Raw genomic sequence first — 18,901 nt, 5'->3', positions numbered from 1 at the left:
GATCTTTATTATTTTCCCTTATAACATGGTTAAAAGGGAAAATAATAGCCTTCTTAATACAGAATGCATAGTACAATAGGGCTGGAGGGGTTTAAAATTTTTTTTTTTTAACTCACCTTAATCCACTTGCTCGCGCAGCCGGCTTCTCTTCTGTCTTCATCTTTGCTGTTCACAGGAAAAGGACCTGTGGTGACGTCACTGCGGTCATCACATGATCCATCACCATGGTGATGGATCATGTGATGGACCATGTGATAAACGCAGTGACGTCATCAAAGGTCCTATTCCTCAAAGAAGAAGAAAGAAGAGATGCCGGCTGCGCAAGCAAGTGGATTAAGGTCAGTTAAATATTTATTTTTATTTTTTTAACCCCTCCAGCGCTATTGTACTATGGATTCTGTATTAAGAATGCTATTATTTTCCCTTATAACCATGTTATAAGGGAAAATAATACAATCTACACAACACCTAACCCAAACCCGAAGTTCTGTGAAGAAGTCCGGGTTTGGGTTTGGGTACCAAACATGCCGATTTTTCTCATGCGCGTGCAAAACGCATTACAATGTTTTGCACTTGCGCGGAAAAATCACGCATTTTCCCGCAACGCACCCGCATCTTATCCGGGCCAAAAACATGACGCCCGTGTGAAAGAGGCCTTACAGTGCAGGGGAGGGGGAGGGGGTTGTAACCTTATTCATATGAACCAGCAGCTTCCTGCCTGAGACACATATCAAGAATCATCCACAAGAAGCGCGAGCATGTTCATACTGCTCAAGGAGTCATGGAAAAGCCACTAGGATCCTCGTGCAGATCCATCAACACGGCTGGGAATCCTCTTGTACATACATGTCAGATTTGCCATAAGCTCTGTACATATGTGAACAGTGTCTTAGTTGTTATATTTTTTGGAGAGGGGGGGGGTTAATAAAAAGTATATATTGTAGCAGAATGTGTATTGTACTATTCACTCAAACCTCAAAGCTTGCATTTTTAGCGATCTGTAGTGTTGAGCGAACTTGTGTTTTAAGTTCGGCGTCTAAAGTTCGGGTTCGGGTTCTCGAAGTATGCCGTTATGGATTTCGCTACCACGGACCATAACGGAATTTAGAATCCATAAGGGGATACTTCGATAACCTGACGCCGAACTTAAAACACAAGTTCGCTCAACACTAGCGATCTGATTTAGATGGATCCGAACCAAATGTATTTTTAGAGCTCAATCAGGCGACTGTATGGACGCCGACACGCCGTGCCCCTGTTGCGGACTGCAAATAGCGGCTGCGCAAAACACGGGCACTGGCCGTGTGCACTCTGTGCTGCGGATGCAGACCCATTGACTCAAAGGGAATCTGTCACCTGGATTTTGTGAATAGAGCTGAGGACATGGGTTGCTAGATGGCCGCAAGCACATCCGCAATACCCAGTCCCCATAGCTCTGTGTGCTTTTATTGTGTAAAAAAAAACGATTTGATCCAAATTTGATCCATATGCAAATTAACCTGAGAGGAGTCCTGTCCCTGAGATAAGTCCAGCGTGAAGGAGCCCAGAACCGCCCCACATCCTCCGAATCTCCTACTTGCTTCCCTATGTCACAAAGCTAGAGCGCCGTAATCTTGCGATGCGCAAGCTAGCGCATGCACAGTTTGTTCCCTGAGGCTGATGCCACCACAGGGACGCGACACTGCGCATGCGCTAGATTGCGCATCGCAAGATTTTGGCGCTCTAGCTCTCAGGTTAATTTGCATATCTATCAAATCGTTTTTGTTTTACACAATAAAAGAGCTATAGGGACTGAATATTGCGGATGTGCTAGCGGCCATCTAGCAACCCATGTCCTCAGCTCTATTCACAAAATCCCGGTGACAGGTTCCCTTTAAATGGACGTGTTCTATCTTTTGCGGCGCAGAGGCACAGATCAGAAGCCCGCAGAAGGGCTTCCGGGGGCTCCCAGTCTGTGCCTCCGCACTACAAAAGATAGGGCATGCCAAATCATTTGTGGACAGATTCAAGTCACATGGCCAATGCCCGTGTATTGCAGACCCGCTATTTGCGGTCCGCAACACGGGCATGGCGACCATACAGTCATGTGAATGGCCTCTTCTTACATCATATAAAAACTGCCTGCGAAGAGCATACAGTAACCCAGTAATAGGCAGCATGCTATAATACACCTCTCTTCGTATGTCTGTTTAGTAACAATATATTCCTACTAGAAGTTTACGAATGATTTGCCAGCAATCTACACTATAAATCCAGCTGGGGGGCGTGTCCCTGCAGTCTGCCACCATCAAATCAGTGCTGCCAGTGTCAGACTGTACAGGGACACGCCCCCTACATATGGCTCGTTATCGTAGGCTGCTGGCAATTCATTCATAAACTTCTACAAGGAATAACAGAGGAATTCAGTGCAATGCCCGTGTCAGCCGTGAACGGCTGCATGGAAAAGGCAGAATTACAGAAAACTGCAAGTGTGAACAGAATCGTATGCATTTCAGAAAATACTGCCGTGCATTGATCAGTCGTGAGATGACAGCTACATTCATGTTGTGTGACTGCCATGTGACTAGCGTTCAGTCCTGCCAGCTGCGCGAGAGTCCCAGTTGCGTCAAAGTTGCACAGGTCGCTGTTTTATTATATAGGCTGCAGGATGGAAGCGACAATCGGTTACACTTCTTTGATACAGAAGAAATAAACGGAGCGCACACCTCCTAATGCAATTATAGGGGCAGGACTGTCTTCTAACAAAGTTGCATTAGGGCTCGTTCACACGGCCGTATGTATTGTGCGGTCCGCAAAAAAAATGATCTGCAAAAAAATACAGATGACGTCCGTGTGCATTCCGTATTTTGCGGAAGGGAACAGCTGGCCCCTATAGAACAGTACTATCCTTGTCCGTAATGCGGACAATAATAGGAACAGAAATACGGACATACGGAAACGGAATGCACACGGAATACCTTTTTTTGCAGACCCATTGAAATGAATTGTTCTGTATACGGTCCGCAAAATAAACGGAACGGACACGGAAAGAATATACGTTCGTGGGCATGAGCCCTTACTGCATGCAATCATTCCTGCGGGACCCTCACACTGACACCTGTGATGCACTATACCTGTCATAGAGCAGACCAGGGTCCACACCCCACCCACAGCTCCCCCAATACTTCTCCCTGCAGTCATTCCTCACCTGAGCGACACTGGCGGCCTCAGGAGCAGGTCCGTACTGCATGGAGGTGAAGAGCTCCCTCACTGAGGGTTTGTCAGACCCAGTAGACGCAGCCATGACTTCCAGTAATGAGTGACAGCCCGCCAGTCCACTGTCAACCGCAAGGGGGAGCTCCAGCTCTGCGCCCTTCTGACTTCCGCCGGAAGAAGGTCGTATTGTCAGCGACAGCTCGAACAATAATCCGCCGTTTACCGTTTCTGGCCTTACATGGCTGCGCTACACGTGACGTTGTGGTACCAGTGTGTATGTTGCTGTGCTGTTCTGGAAAGACGCAAGAATTGGGTTTAAGAACGATTAAGGGACAGCAGGAAAAAGGTCAATCGGAAGTGTGTGTCCACCCGGAAGTGTGCGCATGCGCGGGCTTGAGGCGTTTGCAGTTACTGTTGTTGAGGCGTGATGTCAGTTTGGTTCTAGGTAAGTGACTGCAAACATAGTAGATTTCCTCAGGGACGGGGCCCCCCTGTATGTACTCTCCTGGACACGGTACCCCCCACCATTAGCCTTTGGGAAATAGAGTTGTTTCGATACCACGCGGATAAAATAAAAACACCCAAAAAAAGCTGCATGAGTTCTGCATTGTATGAAACATCCAGCCCATAATCAAACAGTCCTATCCTATTTTTTTTGGGGGGGGGGGGGGACAAGGCGACTAAAAAAAATGGCGAATCATGCAGTTTTTATTTCTTTTTTTTCCTGTTATGGTGTTCACCGCATAGGAGATATTTTTTATATTTTAATAGTTTGGACTTTTTGAATGTTATGTTTATTTGTTTATTGTTTGTATAACATTGGGAAAGGAGGTGATTTATACTTAATATTATATTTTTTTTAACTGTTTATTTATTAACTATTTCCCCCCTTCCCTTAGGGCAGCGGTTCTCAACCTAGGGGTCGCGACCCCTTTGGGGGTCGATCGGCCCTTTCCGGGGGGTCGCCTGAGGCTTCCTATTAGGGCTGCACAATTGTAGCGTTACATTACCCTACTTCGTGAGATTTCCCTACCTCCTGACTTCCCGTCGCACTGCTAATGACGTGAGGAGGCGTTCCTGAGTTTTGACGATATGTGCATGCGCAAACCGACAGTTTATGGAAAATCTCAGCGGAGTTCAGCCTCACACCGGGACACTGCGCATGTGCCGGCCGGAGTTAGCCGCGCTTGCGCACTGGGCCGTAATATTTCCCTACTAAGGCTCTCCTGCACATGCGCAGTGTCCCGGTGTAAAGCTGAACTCCGCTGAGATTTTCCATAAACTGTCGGTTTGCGCATGCGCAGATCGTCAAAACTCAGGAACGCCTCCTCACGTCATTAGCAGTGCAACAGGAAGTCAGGAGGTAGGGAAATCTCACGAGGTAGGGTAGTATAACTCTACAAATAGGAGAGAGATTGTTTCACACAGGAGTAACATACTTTACATGCAAAGACAGTTATGTGCGCAGTTTAGGACACATGAGGGGACACATAGGGCCATGAGGGGGACCAGCAGAGGATGCTATATGTCTTATGCTGGCCCCCCTCATGGCCACAGATATCCCCCACAAGCCAGGGCCCGCCACAGATATCCCCCACAAGCCAGGGCCCGCCACAGATATCCCCCACAAGCCAGGGCCCGCCACAGATATCCCCTGTATTAAAGGGTTTCTACCACTTGCATATGACATATTTGGTGATCAGACACTAGCGATCCGCTAGTGTCTGATGTAGCTTACAAGCTAATTATTATCTTAATCCGTTCGGCCCATACCTCAAAAAAAGCACTTATATCTTTATGCAAATGAGCCTCTAGGTGCTATGCAGGCGTTTTTCCAGCACCTAGAGGCTCCGTCTACCTTGCAGTTTGCCGCCCATCGCCTCGCTCCAGCACGCCCATCTCTTACCGTATTCGATCCTCCCCCTGCTTCAGCCTTCAGAAATCCCGCGCCTGCGCCGAATGCCGCGACGAACGGCGCAGGCGCGAGATTTCGGAAGGCAGAAGCAGGGGGAGGATCGAATAGAGTTGAAGATGGGCGTGCTGGAGCGAGGAGCTGGGCGGCAGTTTAGCAAGGTAGACGGAGCCTCTAGGTGCTGGAAAAACGCCTGCATAGCACCTAGAGGCTCATTTGCATAAAGATATAAGTGCTTTTTTTGAGGTATGGGCCGAACGGATTAAGGTAATAATTAGCTTGTAAGCTACATCAGACACTAGCGGATCGCTAGTGTCTGATCACCAAATATGTCATATGCAAGTGGTAGAAACCCTTTAAGGGGTCACGGCTTTAGAAAGGTTGAAACCCACTGCCTTAGGGGCTAGAACCTGGGATCTTTTAATCCCTTGTCCCTAGATCCCTATTAGGGTGAATAGAACCTCACACTGTCCCTGCTGCCCTGTGCATAGTACACACAGCAGCAGGGAGATTACCATGGCAGCCAGGGGAATGATTTTAATACGGGGGGGGGGGCGCGGCGCACTGCACCACCAATGATGGTTAACGTTTAATACAGGAGGCTGGGTGCGGGGCAGCAGAATCACATAGCCGTCACCCAGTCTCTATAACAGGAAGCTGCGATCAGCGGCAGTAAACCCCCGGGGTTTACTGCCGCTGATCGCAGCTTCCTGTTATAGAGACTGGGTGACGGCTATGTGATTCTGCTGCCCCGCACCCAGCCTCCTGTATTAAACGTTAACCATCATTGGTGGCGCAGTGCGCCCTCCGCCTCTCTCTCTCCTCATTGGTGGCAGCGGGAGAGAGTGACTCCTCCTCCCCTGTGCTGCTGAGGAGAACACGATGCGCATGATCTGTGATAGTAGACTGCGCAGTAGTGCATCCTAGTATCAAAAATGGTCAAATCAAAGTTGTTACCGGACAAAAGTATCGAATGGGTATCAAAAATTAGATACCCAAAACAACCCTATTGGGAAACGATCCCCCAACGCACCCCTTCTATTAACCTTTGGGACACTGGTCCCTCCACTGTTAACTGTTGGGACACAGCATCACCCACCAGCCATTAGCATTTGGGACACAGCACCCACCGCCATTCACCTTTGGGACACAGCATCACCCCTCCCCCTATTGGCCTTTGGGACACAGCATCACCCCCCGCCTGATTAGCCTTTGGGACACAGCCCCCCCCCACCATTATCGGTCAGGGTGAAGAACTCTCTAGCTGTTGGAGAGACTGTTTTCTGTACAGCCACTAACCCAAGTTTTGATTTTCAGCCTCCATCCTCTGAGAGACGCTTCCTGCGCTGCCATCATTGACCTGGGAAGATGGAGTCCGACAAGTCGCTGCTCTCTGCAGAGCTGAACGCAGACATGGAGGAAGATCTGTATGAACAGATGCTGATGAAGGTACCGAGCAGCTGCGATCAGCTCTGCTGTCATTTCTGTAATCCTAAAAGTGCCAGCAAGTATCGCTCCTCTGTCAGGTTGTGACAAGTACGTTCCCTCATGTGTCACTCATATCTGTGCTTGGGAAAGCTGGGTACAACAGTGCAGGGAGCAAATATGTGGTTAAGTAATAAGTGATGCATCCCTTGCTAAAATGTCATTGCCGTTCAGGAACCTGGGAGAGCTGGCTGACAACTATGTCCTTGGCACTGTATTTGCTGTGTACAGATAAGGAATAATGGTTGTTGGTGCCACTCAGATCTGATGACACATCGCTGGGTAAAGCTCACTTTTTGCCCCCTCAATGTTGACTTGCTTAGGCCGAGTTCACACTTGACTTATTTGGTCAGTTATTTCTAGTGATTAGCGAAGCGAGCTTTGGGTGCTACATCCGAATTCGCTTACTTTAAAACTTCAGAATAATACTGTACAGAGATCTGTCTCCGTACAGTATTAGAATGTATGGGCTCCTATGAGCCAAAGTCAGTTATTTGCACGTGACTTCGTTTAATAACTTTGGTAATTGATTTTTAAAGTGGAAAACCTCTTTAAAACTTGAAACTAAATTCTGCTTCGGTTCGGAGCTAGCAGTATCCGTACAGTATTAATCCGAAGTTTTGAACTAAGCGACTTCGGATGTAGCATCTGACGCTCGCTGTGCTCATCACTAGTGATTTCCATCAGTGATGGTGAGCCAAAACCAGGATTGGAGCCTCCACAGACATCAGGTATAAGGGAAAGTTCTGCACCTGTTCTGTGTTTAGAGCCGCACCTGGTTTTGGCTCAGTCACTGATGGAAATCACTGACCAAATAACTGAAGTGTGAACTCGGCCTTATGTGTTCAGTACTGATGAATGTAATGTGTAGCAGCTGGGTGTCAGGGTTTTTAATGTCTCATTGCTCAGCTTGTGGGGAGGGCGTTTCTTTCTTCTAAAGAACAGTTGTCTACCAATAGACGATCTGGCCGTGCTTTGCGGACAAGAATAGGCAGTTATATTAAAGGCTGTCCGTGCCGTTCTGCAAATTGCGAAAAGCGCACGGACGTCATCTGTGTTTTGCGGATCCGCGATTTGCGGACCGCAAAACACACAACCGCCGTGTGCATGTAGCCTAAAGCTGTATTTGCCCAGTCGAAACTCCGCGTTTATGCTGGAAAGTGGCTGGATCCCATAATAGTCAATGGAGATCCGGAGTGAACAGCAGTATCCGGCAATTCTGAATTATGGTGTTCTCTACCAGACTTTATAACGCAGATGTAACCGTACTCTTAGAAAGTGCGGTGATGAAGAGGATTGTTGTATGAACTCCTTGAAGAGGTTATCCAGTAATTAATATTGCTCATCAATATCAGGTTGGCGGGGGTCTGACTACCAGGACCCCTGCCGATCAGCTGCATCAGTCATATGGCCTAGTCAATGGGGCTGAGCTGCAATACCAAGCACTGCCGCTATACGATGTACGGTGCTCTCTTTGGAAAGCTGCCAGGAGCCTGTAGCCTTCACCAGAGCTCCAGTGAGCTCCGTGTTTCCCTGAAACAGCTGATCAGTGGGGTGCCAGGCCTCGGACCCCCGCCAGTTTAATAGTAGGTCATGATTATCATTTTCTGGATAACCCTTTAATGTTCCCATGCACTTTAGATAACTGTCGGCCAAATGCTCGTCCAACCAACCACTTCCTTCCAGCTTCTCCATACACGTGTACACTTAGTTTGACCATGTATGCATATCTTTTGCAGTGGGGAAATGGAGACAAGACACTTCTAGACTCCTGTAGCAGTGGTTTATCTGTGGGTCCACACGATTGGACGTATTGAAATCCAGCATGCCTGATCCTTCTTCCCTGTGGCATCTGCCGTAACTCCCCCCCCCATATCCCCCATACACACTAAATTAGTAATCTGGTTTGGCCAACATTAACCTAATGTGTATGGGCACCTTAGACCTCCGCAGTTCTAATAGTTATGTGAAGGAGAGGACAGTTCCTTGAACCATCGCATTCACATTCTTCATTAATTCACACTGTTTTCTCGTTGCAGGCAAAAGAAGAAATACAAAGCCGATTGCCAAACACACCAGAAACAAGGCAGATAAGACCCCAGCCTGGTGAGACGTCTTCAGGGTCTGCTAATTGTGTAGGAGGAATAGGCTACAGGGGTCCTCTGCTAAGGACAACCCCTTTTAAAGTGTACCAACAGTCATATAGAAAATGATTACTCTGCAGGAGAGTGCGCAGTAATCGCTCCTATAAGTGCATTGCATAGTAGATCCTGCTACTGAACAGAAGCTCGGACTGGCCACAGTCCATGCTGATGGCCGCTCATATGCATGCACTAGGAGACAGAGCATGCTTCCTTCTAGTCTCCTATATTAGGGGAGCCAGTGATGTAAAATCACATTACATCCTACAACCCTGGCTCCCTGAATGGATATGGACATGTAGGAAACAGAGCTGGACGATGTTTGCATCAGCTGCCAGCGCCAGGAACACAGCAGTGGACTGAGCTGGAGGCAGAAGGCTCTGTGCAGTGACTGCTGGCGCTCCGGAATCTCAGCACGAGTTCAGTGGAAGGTGAGCAGCAGTACGCACGGCGGACGGCGCCTTCTGACTCCATTCATTGTGGTTCCGGTGCCAGTGGCTGCTGCAAACAGCTGATCAGTGAGGTGCCAGATTTTGGACCCTCGCCCATATGATATTATTTACTTATCTGGAGGATAGTTCTTAAAAAGCCAGACGACCCTTAGGCTACATGCTAGGGATCGACCGTTATTGATTTTTTAGGGCCGATACCGATAATTTGTGAACTTTCAGGCCGATAGCCGATAATTTATACCGATATTCTGGGAATTTTCATTTTTGAAAAAAAAATAAAAATTCCCACAAATCTGCAGAAAATTAATGTTTATTGTTAATGTGTATTTTTTTTTTTTGTAAATCTTTCTTTTTCATTTATATTTAATATTTTGGTGTTTTTATTTTTTTTGTAACTTTTTTTTTTTTTAACAAACTTTTAGCCCCCTTAGGGACTAGAACCCTTGTCCTATTCACCCTCATAGAGATCTATCAGGGTGAATAGGAGCTCACACTGTCCCTGCTGCTGTGTGCTTTGTGCACTGGGGTGGGGGGGCCCTATGCGCCACCACTGGGGGGGGGGGCGGCGCACTGCGCCACCAATGTCTGATACTGGGGGGCTTGGGGGGGCGCACTGCGCCACCAATGAAGCTTAATCTCACATTTATTCATATACAGGAGGCGGGAGCTGGCTGCAGGATCACATAGCCGGCTCCCGACCTCTATGAGCAGTAGCTGCGATCCGCGGCACCTGAGGAGTTAACTACCCCAGATCGCAGCTACAGCTCATAGAGGCCGGGAGCCGGCAATGTGATCCTGCAGCCAGCTCCCGCCTCCTGTATATGAATGAATGATAGATTAATCTTCATTGGTGGAGCAGTGGCCATAGCTCCTCCCCTCCTCCTGTCCCCTGTCCTTACATTGGCGGCAGGAGCAGCACAGGGGGAGGAGACACTGCTTCCTTCTTCCCTGTGCTGCTAAGGGGAACACGGAGAGCGCTGTCAGCAGCGCGATCTGTGTTCCCCATACACTATCGGAATATCGGCAAAATAGATGCCGATACCGATAGTGTTCAAAATCCTGAATATCGGCCGATAATATCGGTAAATCCGATAATCGGTCGATCCCTACTACATGCACACAGCAGTGAAAAATAGTCGGTTAAAAAACGAATAAACTGTCCAATTTTCAATGGGGCCACAAAGATGCGGACAGAACATAGTGTGCTGTCCTCATCCGCACTTCCGTTCCGCGGCCCCGCAAAAAAATAGAACACGTCCTATTCTTGTCCGCAGCCACAGACAAGAAAAGGCATTTCTATTAAAGTGCTGCCCATGTGCAGTCAGCAAAATGCGGACCGCACATGGCCGTTGTCCGTGTTTTGCGGATCCACAATTTGCGGACTGCAAAACAGTTTTTTTCACTGATGCCTTTCTCAGAAACAGACGTTAAAAATTGACCCATTCAGTCATATGGGGGAAGTCGGTCAGTGAAAAATGGACACGTGAATAACCCCATAGATTACCATTTGTCTTAAAATGGACGTGTGACAGTCATTAAAAAAATGTCCATGACATGTCAGTTTTTTACTGGTCGTGTGCATGTAGCCTTATAAAGTAAGCATAACTTTAACACTTGCTCACGGCCAGCGGTATGTGCTGGCTCGGGGAGAAGTGCCCGTCTCACTATGATAGTTAGGTCTCTCCCTGTTTGTGTGTAATGAGAGACTAGGTCACCAAGTGATGCTGTGCTAATGGGTCCCCTTCATGTTAAGGCAGGGCAATTAATCAAATCGGTTTGATTAATCAAAATTTTGAGAGCCAATCATGTAATCAAGTCATGCACCATCCCCACAGCAGGAGCGAGGAGGAAAAAGTTTTATTAGCGGCAGACGTTCTGCACGGTGTAGGGCTGCCTCGCTGACTGATACATACTGATATTGGGGGAGATTTATCATGAGGAGAATATTTGAAGTCAGATTCGCTTGAGTCTGTTTTGGTGTACTTTGTGCCAAATTATCAAGCGTTTTACATTTGTCGCGTTCTTAAACCGAACACTTTTGTGTAGAAGTGCTGCTGTTCTCCAGTTTTACTGCATCCTCTCTGGAGTGAGATTGCGACTTTTTAAAAAGTCACTGTGATACATCTGGAGTGAAACTTTCAGCTAACGTGGCCCCCGGCCCACCTGTACTTCAAAACCGGAAAAACCGGAGTGAGTGGTGTACAAACGCAAACAAAATCACACACGTTTTGGAGTGTAGGGTGTGATAGATCCCCCCCCCCCCCCCCTTTGTATACTTGTCAGTATTGTCAATACTTTTGTGTTCCTCTTTTACTCTTTATTAGGTTTCTGCATTAAAACTCGCACTTCCAAAAATGCCAAAATTTTTATTAACATCTGCAAGTCAAACCAGATCCCAGCACCCCCAGACCTGACTGAGCAGGAGTTAGTCAAGATCCTGGAATCTGATGATCCCTCTGAGTATCGAGTCCCCATGAGCCTCGGAGAGCCCCACGTTGAAGTTGATAACAGTAAGTATTTTAATACTGTGGTAAATGCTGCACAATGGAACTCAGTTCAACATTTTTCTCAAAGGGTTTTTAAATATTGTATTATTGAATGAATACTGAAGACTGCTCTGTTATAAAGGGAACTCATCCTCTGGCACGTTTCTGGAAAGGGTAGTAAACGGTGAACACACATTTATGGTTTACCTATGGATTTTATTAACATAATTAAAGGGTTTCTACCACTTCGGTGTCACATATTTAGCTGTCAGACACTAGCGATCCGCTAGTGTCTGCTCTGCCCAACCATCCTAATATAATTGCTTTTGGGGCAGCCGTTTTGCTAATAAATGAACTTTTATTAATATGCTAATGAGCCTCTAGGTGCTATGGGGGCGTCATTAGCACCTAGAGGCTCCGTCTACCTTCAGAAACTGCCGCCGCCGAGCGCGTCCCTCCAGCCCGCCCATCTCCTCCTGAATGCGATCCTCCTTGTGAGCGTATGTATTCTGCGCATGCGCAGTGAATGTCTGACCGCTTCCTTGCTCAGACATCTCCACTGCGCCTGCGCGATGATGCCATAGTGCTCCGAGGAACAGGCGCAGTGGAGATGTCTGAGCAGGGAAGCCGTCAGACATTCACTGCGCATGCGCAGAATACAGGCGCTCACAAGGAGGATCGCATTCAGGAGGAGATGGGCGGGCTGGAGGGACGCGCTCGGCGGCGGCAGTTTCTGAAGGTAGACGGAGCCTCTAGGTGCTAATGACGCCCCCATAGCACCTAGAGGCTCATTAGCATATTAATAAAAGTTCATTTTTTAGCAAAACGGCTGCCCCAAAAGCAATTATATTAGGATGGTTGGGCAGAGCAGACACTAGCGGATCGCTAGTGTCTGACAGCTAAATATGTGACACCGAAGTGGTAGAAACCCTTTAAGTATTTACATAGTAACATAGTACATAAGGCTGAAAAAAGACATTTATCCATCCAGTTCTGCCTGTTATGCTGCAAGTTGATCCAGAGGAAGGCAAAAAAAAAAAACTGTGAGGTAGAAGCCAATTTTCCCCACTGTGTTTATATAATCGTACAATTTTCTGATATGCATGTAGTTAATATTCAGCATGCATACCTTTCTTATATGAGGCAGTTGACCTCTATATGCAGAAGAATGGTATAGTCCATGTATCAGTCCTGTGTAATGTATCTGTGGCGTCACTGAAACATGGCCTCAGTAATGTGACACCCTACACATCATGTAGTTTCTGCCATTCAGCAAGCAACAGTGTTACATGACATACATGTGCTAGGTCATCATATCCATGTGATAATTAAATAGGACTACTGGTGGAATAAAAATGTTATTGTGGTTATTACAATCACTACATCACTGTGTAGTTACATGCCCGCCTGCCTCTAGGTGATGTTTTAAAATGGTGACCTAGAAGATCTGCTTCTACGTAGACACTGACAGACATGAGGGGCTGCTGTACATAGTAGTACTGTATATGTTCTGCTCCTCAATACACTACTGTTCACCTGTTAGATACCTGGGCATAGGCACTGAAAACCAGGTCATGTGACTGACGCCATGTTTATTCCTATCTAGCTCTTCTACAGATGCATTTTACAGGAGCAAAATGGGCTGTACCTTTTTTTTTTTTTTCTTTAGGGAGAGGCAAATACATAGATATAATAAAGGTCTGCAAGCAAAATGTTAAATAAACACACATTCTATTCTCTACATAAATGATTGCCATCATAAAAAACGGAATACTTGTTTGTTTTTCAGTGGAACTTTGAGACTTTTTGTATACAATCACAATTAGCGTTGCACCAATTTGTATAACCCCTTTACATCACCCATATTCTTTTTTTCTTACAGGTGGAAGCGGCTGCACGGCTTATGACATAGTGATAAACAGCGCATTCTTTGAGAAAATTACGGTAACCATGAACTACGATAAATGGCTAAAATTGTCCTGATAAATGAAGTGCTCTTATCTTCTCCTCTGTGATTTCCTTACTTTGCTTTTTTCTATATTTTTCTCAGAGTAACGAGCTCTTCAGGGAGTTCTTCATTACTGTGGCAATGGAAGGACTTGAGAATAAATATGAGATGGAGCTCTCTAGAGGTAACAGTTCTCCTTTATAACCTATGGGAAGGCCAGCTTACTGAGGACCTGTCCCCTCTTCTGACATGTCGAAGTAAATTCCCTGTGAAATAACAAATCTGGAGCATTTTTCCTTAGAACTCTATGTTGTTTCCTGATGGAAATGTATACGTACATTTACACCTGGGTGTAAACTTGTCAGTAGGGGAGCGCTTATGTAGACACCTCCTCCTGCGCTTTCTGTACAGAATCATTTATGATCAGATTTTGGGGTTTGTCCAAAGCAGGCAAGCCCTTTTAAGGCTTCTAGATGCGGATTCTACTCAAATGTAAAGTGCAAACTTTTGCTGATGGCACAAAAATATGTAGGATACTTTGAAGGGTATTCCAGGACACAGCAACCCACCTTAATTAGTTGTATCTAGCCTGCAGAAGAAAGTTCCCAATATACTTGCCTTCTCGAACTTTCATGGATCAGCCACTCTGGGACCCAGTCATGTGATGCTTTACTTTGGTAAATCCTACATCTGCCAACATCACGTTCTTTACCGTTCTTTCTCATCCGTATCATTGGGGAAACACCGTCTTGACCTTGGGTATAGCTACTGCCACTAGGAGGCGACACTAAGCAAAAAGTGTTTGCTCCTCCTCTCGGCTATATCCCTCCTCCAGACACTGAGCTAATCAGTTTTAGCTTAATGTCCGTAGGAGGCAGACCTCCCTGCTTTGCAGGTCTGCTGAATTTTTTTATTTTCATTTTTTATTATTTTTCTCTTTTTCTTTCCTTTAGCTGGGCTGAGGGCAGTCTCCAAGCTGCCTGCGTTCCCACCCAGTAGGCAAGAGACCAGCGGGTCACCCGAACCCCGTGCTCCAGAAGAAAAGGAGGACCAGAGGTCCCTGTAAAAACCTCTGTCTCCTGCCAGCTTTCGGGTCCCCAGGTTTGGTCTCTGCCAAAGTCCCCTCTGTTACTGGTGTAGCTACCCTCACCAAGGGGTAACACACCGAAGCTGGTGACCCAGCTAGAGCCAGGGGGGCAGAAAACACCAGACGGGTGAGTATTCTTCCTCCTCCCTACCCCTCCTTTTCATATGAATATCCCCCATGGAGGCCTACTTACCTCCACTTAAAGCCTCAGTTTCGACAGGTGTCCCTTCCCCGGGAGGGGGGAGACTTTCTCTAATGGCTCAGTGTGTTTTTAGGTTGTTTCCTAGTAATCTGGTGATTAACCACTTAAGGACCACAGGTTTATACCCCCCTAGTGACCAGGCCCTTTTTTACAAATCGGCACTCCACAACTTTAGCGGTTTATTGCTCGGTCATGCAACTTACCACCCAAATGAATTTTACCTCCTTTTCTTCTCACTAATAGAGCTTTCATTTGGTGGTATTTAGGGCTGCAGCTAACGATTATTTGAATAATCGATTAGTTGCCGATTAATTTCTACGATTAATCGATTAATCGGGAAAAACGACAAAATTACAAAACAGAGGTTTATATGATCTTACTTGAAAAATTATGTTCAAAGGCCATATTAAAACAAATTGTGGACGACACTTATGGGGGATCTGTGGACGACACTTATGGGGGATCTGTGGACGACACTTATGGGGGATCTGTGGACGACACTTATGGGGGATCTGTGGACGACACTTATGGGGGATCTGTGGACGACACTTATGGGGGATCTGTGGACGACACTTATGGGGGATCTGTGGACGACACTTATGGGGGATCTGTGGACGACACTTATGGGGGATCTGTGGACGACACTTATGGGGGATCTGTGGACGACACTTATGGGGGATCTGTGGACGACACTTATGGGGGATCTGTGGACGACACTTATGGGGGATCTGTGGACGACACTTATGGGGGATCTGTGGACGACACTTATGGGGGGATCTGTGGACGACACTTATGGGGGATCTGTGGACGACACTATTATGGGGGATCTGTGGACGACACTTATGGGGGATCTGTGGACGACACTTATGGGGGATCTGTGGACGACATTTATGGGGGGATCTGTGGACGACATTTATGGGGGGATCTGTGGACGACACTTATGGGGGGATCTGTGGACGACACTTATGGGGGGATCTGTGGACGACACTTATGGGGGGGGATCTGTGGACGACACTTATGGGGGGATCTGTGGACGACACTTATGGGGGGATCTGTGGACGACACTTATGGGGGGATCTGTGGACGACACTTATGGGGGATCTGTGGACGACACTTATGGGGGATCTGTGGACGACACTTATGGGGGATCTGTGGACGACACTTATGGGGGATCTGTGGACGACACTTATGGGGGGATCTGTGGACGACACTTATGGGGGGATCTGTGGACGACACTTATGGGGGATCTGTGGACGGCGTTTATGGGGGATCTGTGGACGACACTATTATGGGGGATCTGTGGACGGCGTTTATGGGGGATCTGTGGACGGCGTTTATGGGGGATCTGTGGACGGCGTTTATGGGGGATCTGTGGACGGCGTTTATGGGGGATCTGTGGACGGCGTTTATGGGGGATCTGTGGACGGCGTTTATGGGGGATCTGTGGACGGCGTTTATGGGGGATCTGTGGACGGCGTTTATGGGGGATCTGTGGACGGCGTTTATGGGGGATCTGTGGACGACACTTATGGGGGATCTGTGGACGACACTATTATGGGGGATCTGTGGACGGCGTAGTTATGGAGAGGGGGATATGTGCACTGTTATGGGCATAACAGTGCACAGATCCCTTTCCTCATAACAGTGCACAGACCCCCCTTCCCATAGCAGTGCCATACACAGACCCCCCCTCCTCCCCATAGCAGTGCTATACACAGACCCCCCTCCTCCTCCCCATAGCAGTGCTATACACAGATCCTCCCCCCTCCCCATAGCAGTGCTATACACAGACCCCCCTTCCCCCTAACAGCCCCGGCGCTTGCATCTTTATTTTACCTTTTTACAATGACGCTCCCGCTCCTGTAACAGCCAGGCAGAGCGGACGGCGGCGTAACGTCACTCAATCACGTGACGCGCCTGCTCCGCCCACTTCATGAATGAAGGAGGCGGAGCAGGCGCGTCACGTGATTGAGTGACGTTACGCCGCCGTCCGCTCTGCCTGGCTGTTACAGGAGCGGGAGCGTCATTGTAAAAAGGTAAAATAAAGATGCAGCGCCCGCCCGCCCGCCCGCCCGCCCGAATAGCAACGAATCGGCGATTATTCGATAACTGGATTCGTCGACAACGAATCCAGTTATCGAATATAATCGATTACATCGATTAATCGTTGCAGCCCTAGTGGTATTTCATTGCCGCTGACATTTTTACTTTTTTTGTTATTAATCGAAATTTAACGATTTTTTTGCAAAAAAATGACATTTTTCACTTTCAGCTGTAAAATTTTGCAAAAAAAACGACATCCATATATACATTTTTCGCCAAATTTATTGTTCTACATGTCTTTGATAAAAAAAAAATGTTTGGGCAAAAAAAAAAAATGGTTTGGGTAAAAGTTATAGCATTTACAAACTATGGTACAAAAATGTGAATTTCCGCTTTTTGAAGCAGCTCTGACTTTCTGAGCACTTGTCATGTTTTCTGAGGTTCTACAATGCCCAAACAGTAGAAAAACCCCACAAATGACCCCATTTCGGAAAGTAGACACCCTAAGGTATTCACTGATGGGCATAGTGAGTTCATAGAACTTTTTATTTTTTGTCACAAGTTAGCGGAAAATGATGATGATTTTATTTTTTTTATTTTTTCTTACAAAGTCTCATATTCCACTAACTTGCGACAAAAAATAACAAATTCTAAAAACTTGCCATGCCCCTCACGGAATACCTTGGGGTGTCTTCTTTCCAAAATGGGGTCACTTGTGGGGTAGTTATACTGCCCTGGCAATTTAGGGGCCCAAATGTGTGAGAAGCACTTTGCAATCAAAATGTGTAAAAAATGACCGGTGAAATCCAAAAGGTGCACTTTGGAATATGTGCCCCTTTGCCCACCTTGGCAGCAAAAAAGTGTGACACATCTGGTATCGCCGTACTCAGGAGAAGTTGGGGAATGTGTTTTGGGGTGTCATTTTACATATACCCATGCTGGGTGAGAAAAATATCTTGGTCAAATGCCAACTTTGTATAAAAAAATGGGAAAAGTTGTCTTTTGCCAAGATATTTCTCTCACCCAGCATGGGTATATGTAAAAAGACACCCCAAAACACATTCCCCAACTTCTCCTGAGTACGGCGATACCAGATGTGTCACACTTTTTTGCTGCCAAGGTGGGCAAAGGGGCACATATTCCAAAGGGCACCTTTCAGATTTTGCAGGCCATTTTTTACACATTTTGATTGCAAGGTACTTCTCACACATTTGGGCCCCTAAATTGCCAGGGCAGTATAACTACGCCACAAGTGACCCCATTTTGGAAAGAAGACACCCCAAGGTATTCCGTGAGGGGCATGGCGAGTTCCTAGAATTTTTTATTTTTTGTCACAAGTTAGCGGAAAATGATGATTTTTTTTTTTTTCTCTTTTTTCCTTACAAAGTCTCATATTCCACTAACTTGCGACAAAAAATAAAAAATTCTAGGAACTCGCCGTGCCCCTCACGGAATACCTTGGGGTGTCTTCTTTCCAAAATGGGGTCACTTGTGGCGTAGTTATACTGCCCTGGCAATTTAGGGGCCCAAATGTGTGAGAAGTACTTTGCAATCAAAATCTGTAAAAAAATGACCGGTGAAATCCGAAAGGTGCACTTTGGAATATGTGCCCCTTTGCCCACCTTGGCATCAAAAAAGTGTCACACATCTGGTATCGCCGTACTCAGGAGAAGTTGGGGAATGTGTTTTGGGGTGTCATTTTACATATACCCATGCTGGGTGAGAGAAATATCTTAGCAAAAGACAACTTTTCCCATTTTTTTATACAAAGTTGGCATTTGACCAAGATATTTTTCTCACCCAGCATGGGTATATGTAAAATGGCACCCCAAAACACATTCCCCAACTTCTCCTGAGTACGGCGATACCAGATGTGTCACACTTTTTTGCTGCCAAGGTGGGCAAAGGGGCACATATTCCAAAGTGCACCTTTCGGATTTCACCGGCCAT

General features: G+C 46.7%; 2 protein-coding genes across 4 annotated transcripts in view; one reads left to right on the top strand and one right to left on the bottom strand.

Moving 5' to 3' along the window:
- The window catches only part of ALDH16A1 (aldehyde dehydrogenase 16 family member A1), an 85,042-nt gene extending 81,707 nt beyond the window's left edge, over positions 1-3,335 (bottom strand). The window contains exon 1 of one of the 2 annotated variants that reach the window (XM_044281655.1): positions 3,188-3,335. In XM_044281655.1, coding sequence (XP_044137590.1) covers positions 3,188-3,283 — 96 coding nt within the window. In that variant the 5' untranslated portion in view covers positions 3,284-3,335. The remainder of the gene's footprint in view (positions 1-3,187) is intronic. The other variant, XM_044281656.1, reaches the window with a different exon arrangement.
- Positions 3,336-3,402: 67 nt separating this feature from the next.
- PIH1D1 (PIH1 domain containing 1) overlaps positions 3,403-18,901 on the top strand; it is a 34,617-nt gene continuing 19,118 nt past the window's right edge. Inside the window, exons 1-6 of one of the 2 annotated variants that reach the window (XM_044281657.1) lie at positions 3,403-3,640; positions 6,425-6,556; positions 8,632-8,698; positions 11,510-11,695; positions 13,554-13,615; positions 13,722-13,803. In XM_044281657.1, coding sequence (XP_044137592.1) covers positions 6,476-6,556; positions 8,632-8,698; positions 11,510-11,695; positions 13,554-13,615; positions 13,722-13,803 — 478 coding nt within the window. In that variant the 5' untranslated portion in view covers positions 3,403-3,640; positions 6,425-6,475. Of the gene's footprint in view, positions 3,641-6,418; positions 6,557-8,631; positions 8,699-11,509; positions 11,696-13,553; positions 13,616-13,721; positions 13,804-18,901 lie in introns of those variants that run through there. The other variant, XM_044281658.1, reaches the window with a different exon arrangement.

The sequence above is a fragment of the Bufo gargarizans genome, chromosome 2, assembly GCF_014858855.1.
Source record: "Bufo gargarizans isolate SCDJY-AF-19 chromosome 2, ASM1485885v1, whole genome shotgun sequence".
NCBI lineage: Eukaryota > Metazoa > Chordata > Amphibia > Anura > Bufonidae > Bufo > Bufo gargarizans.
This window is presented reverse-complemented; position numbering and strand designations above follow the sequence as displayed.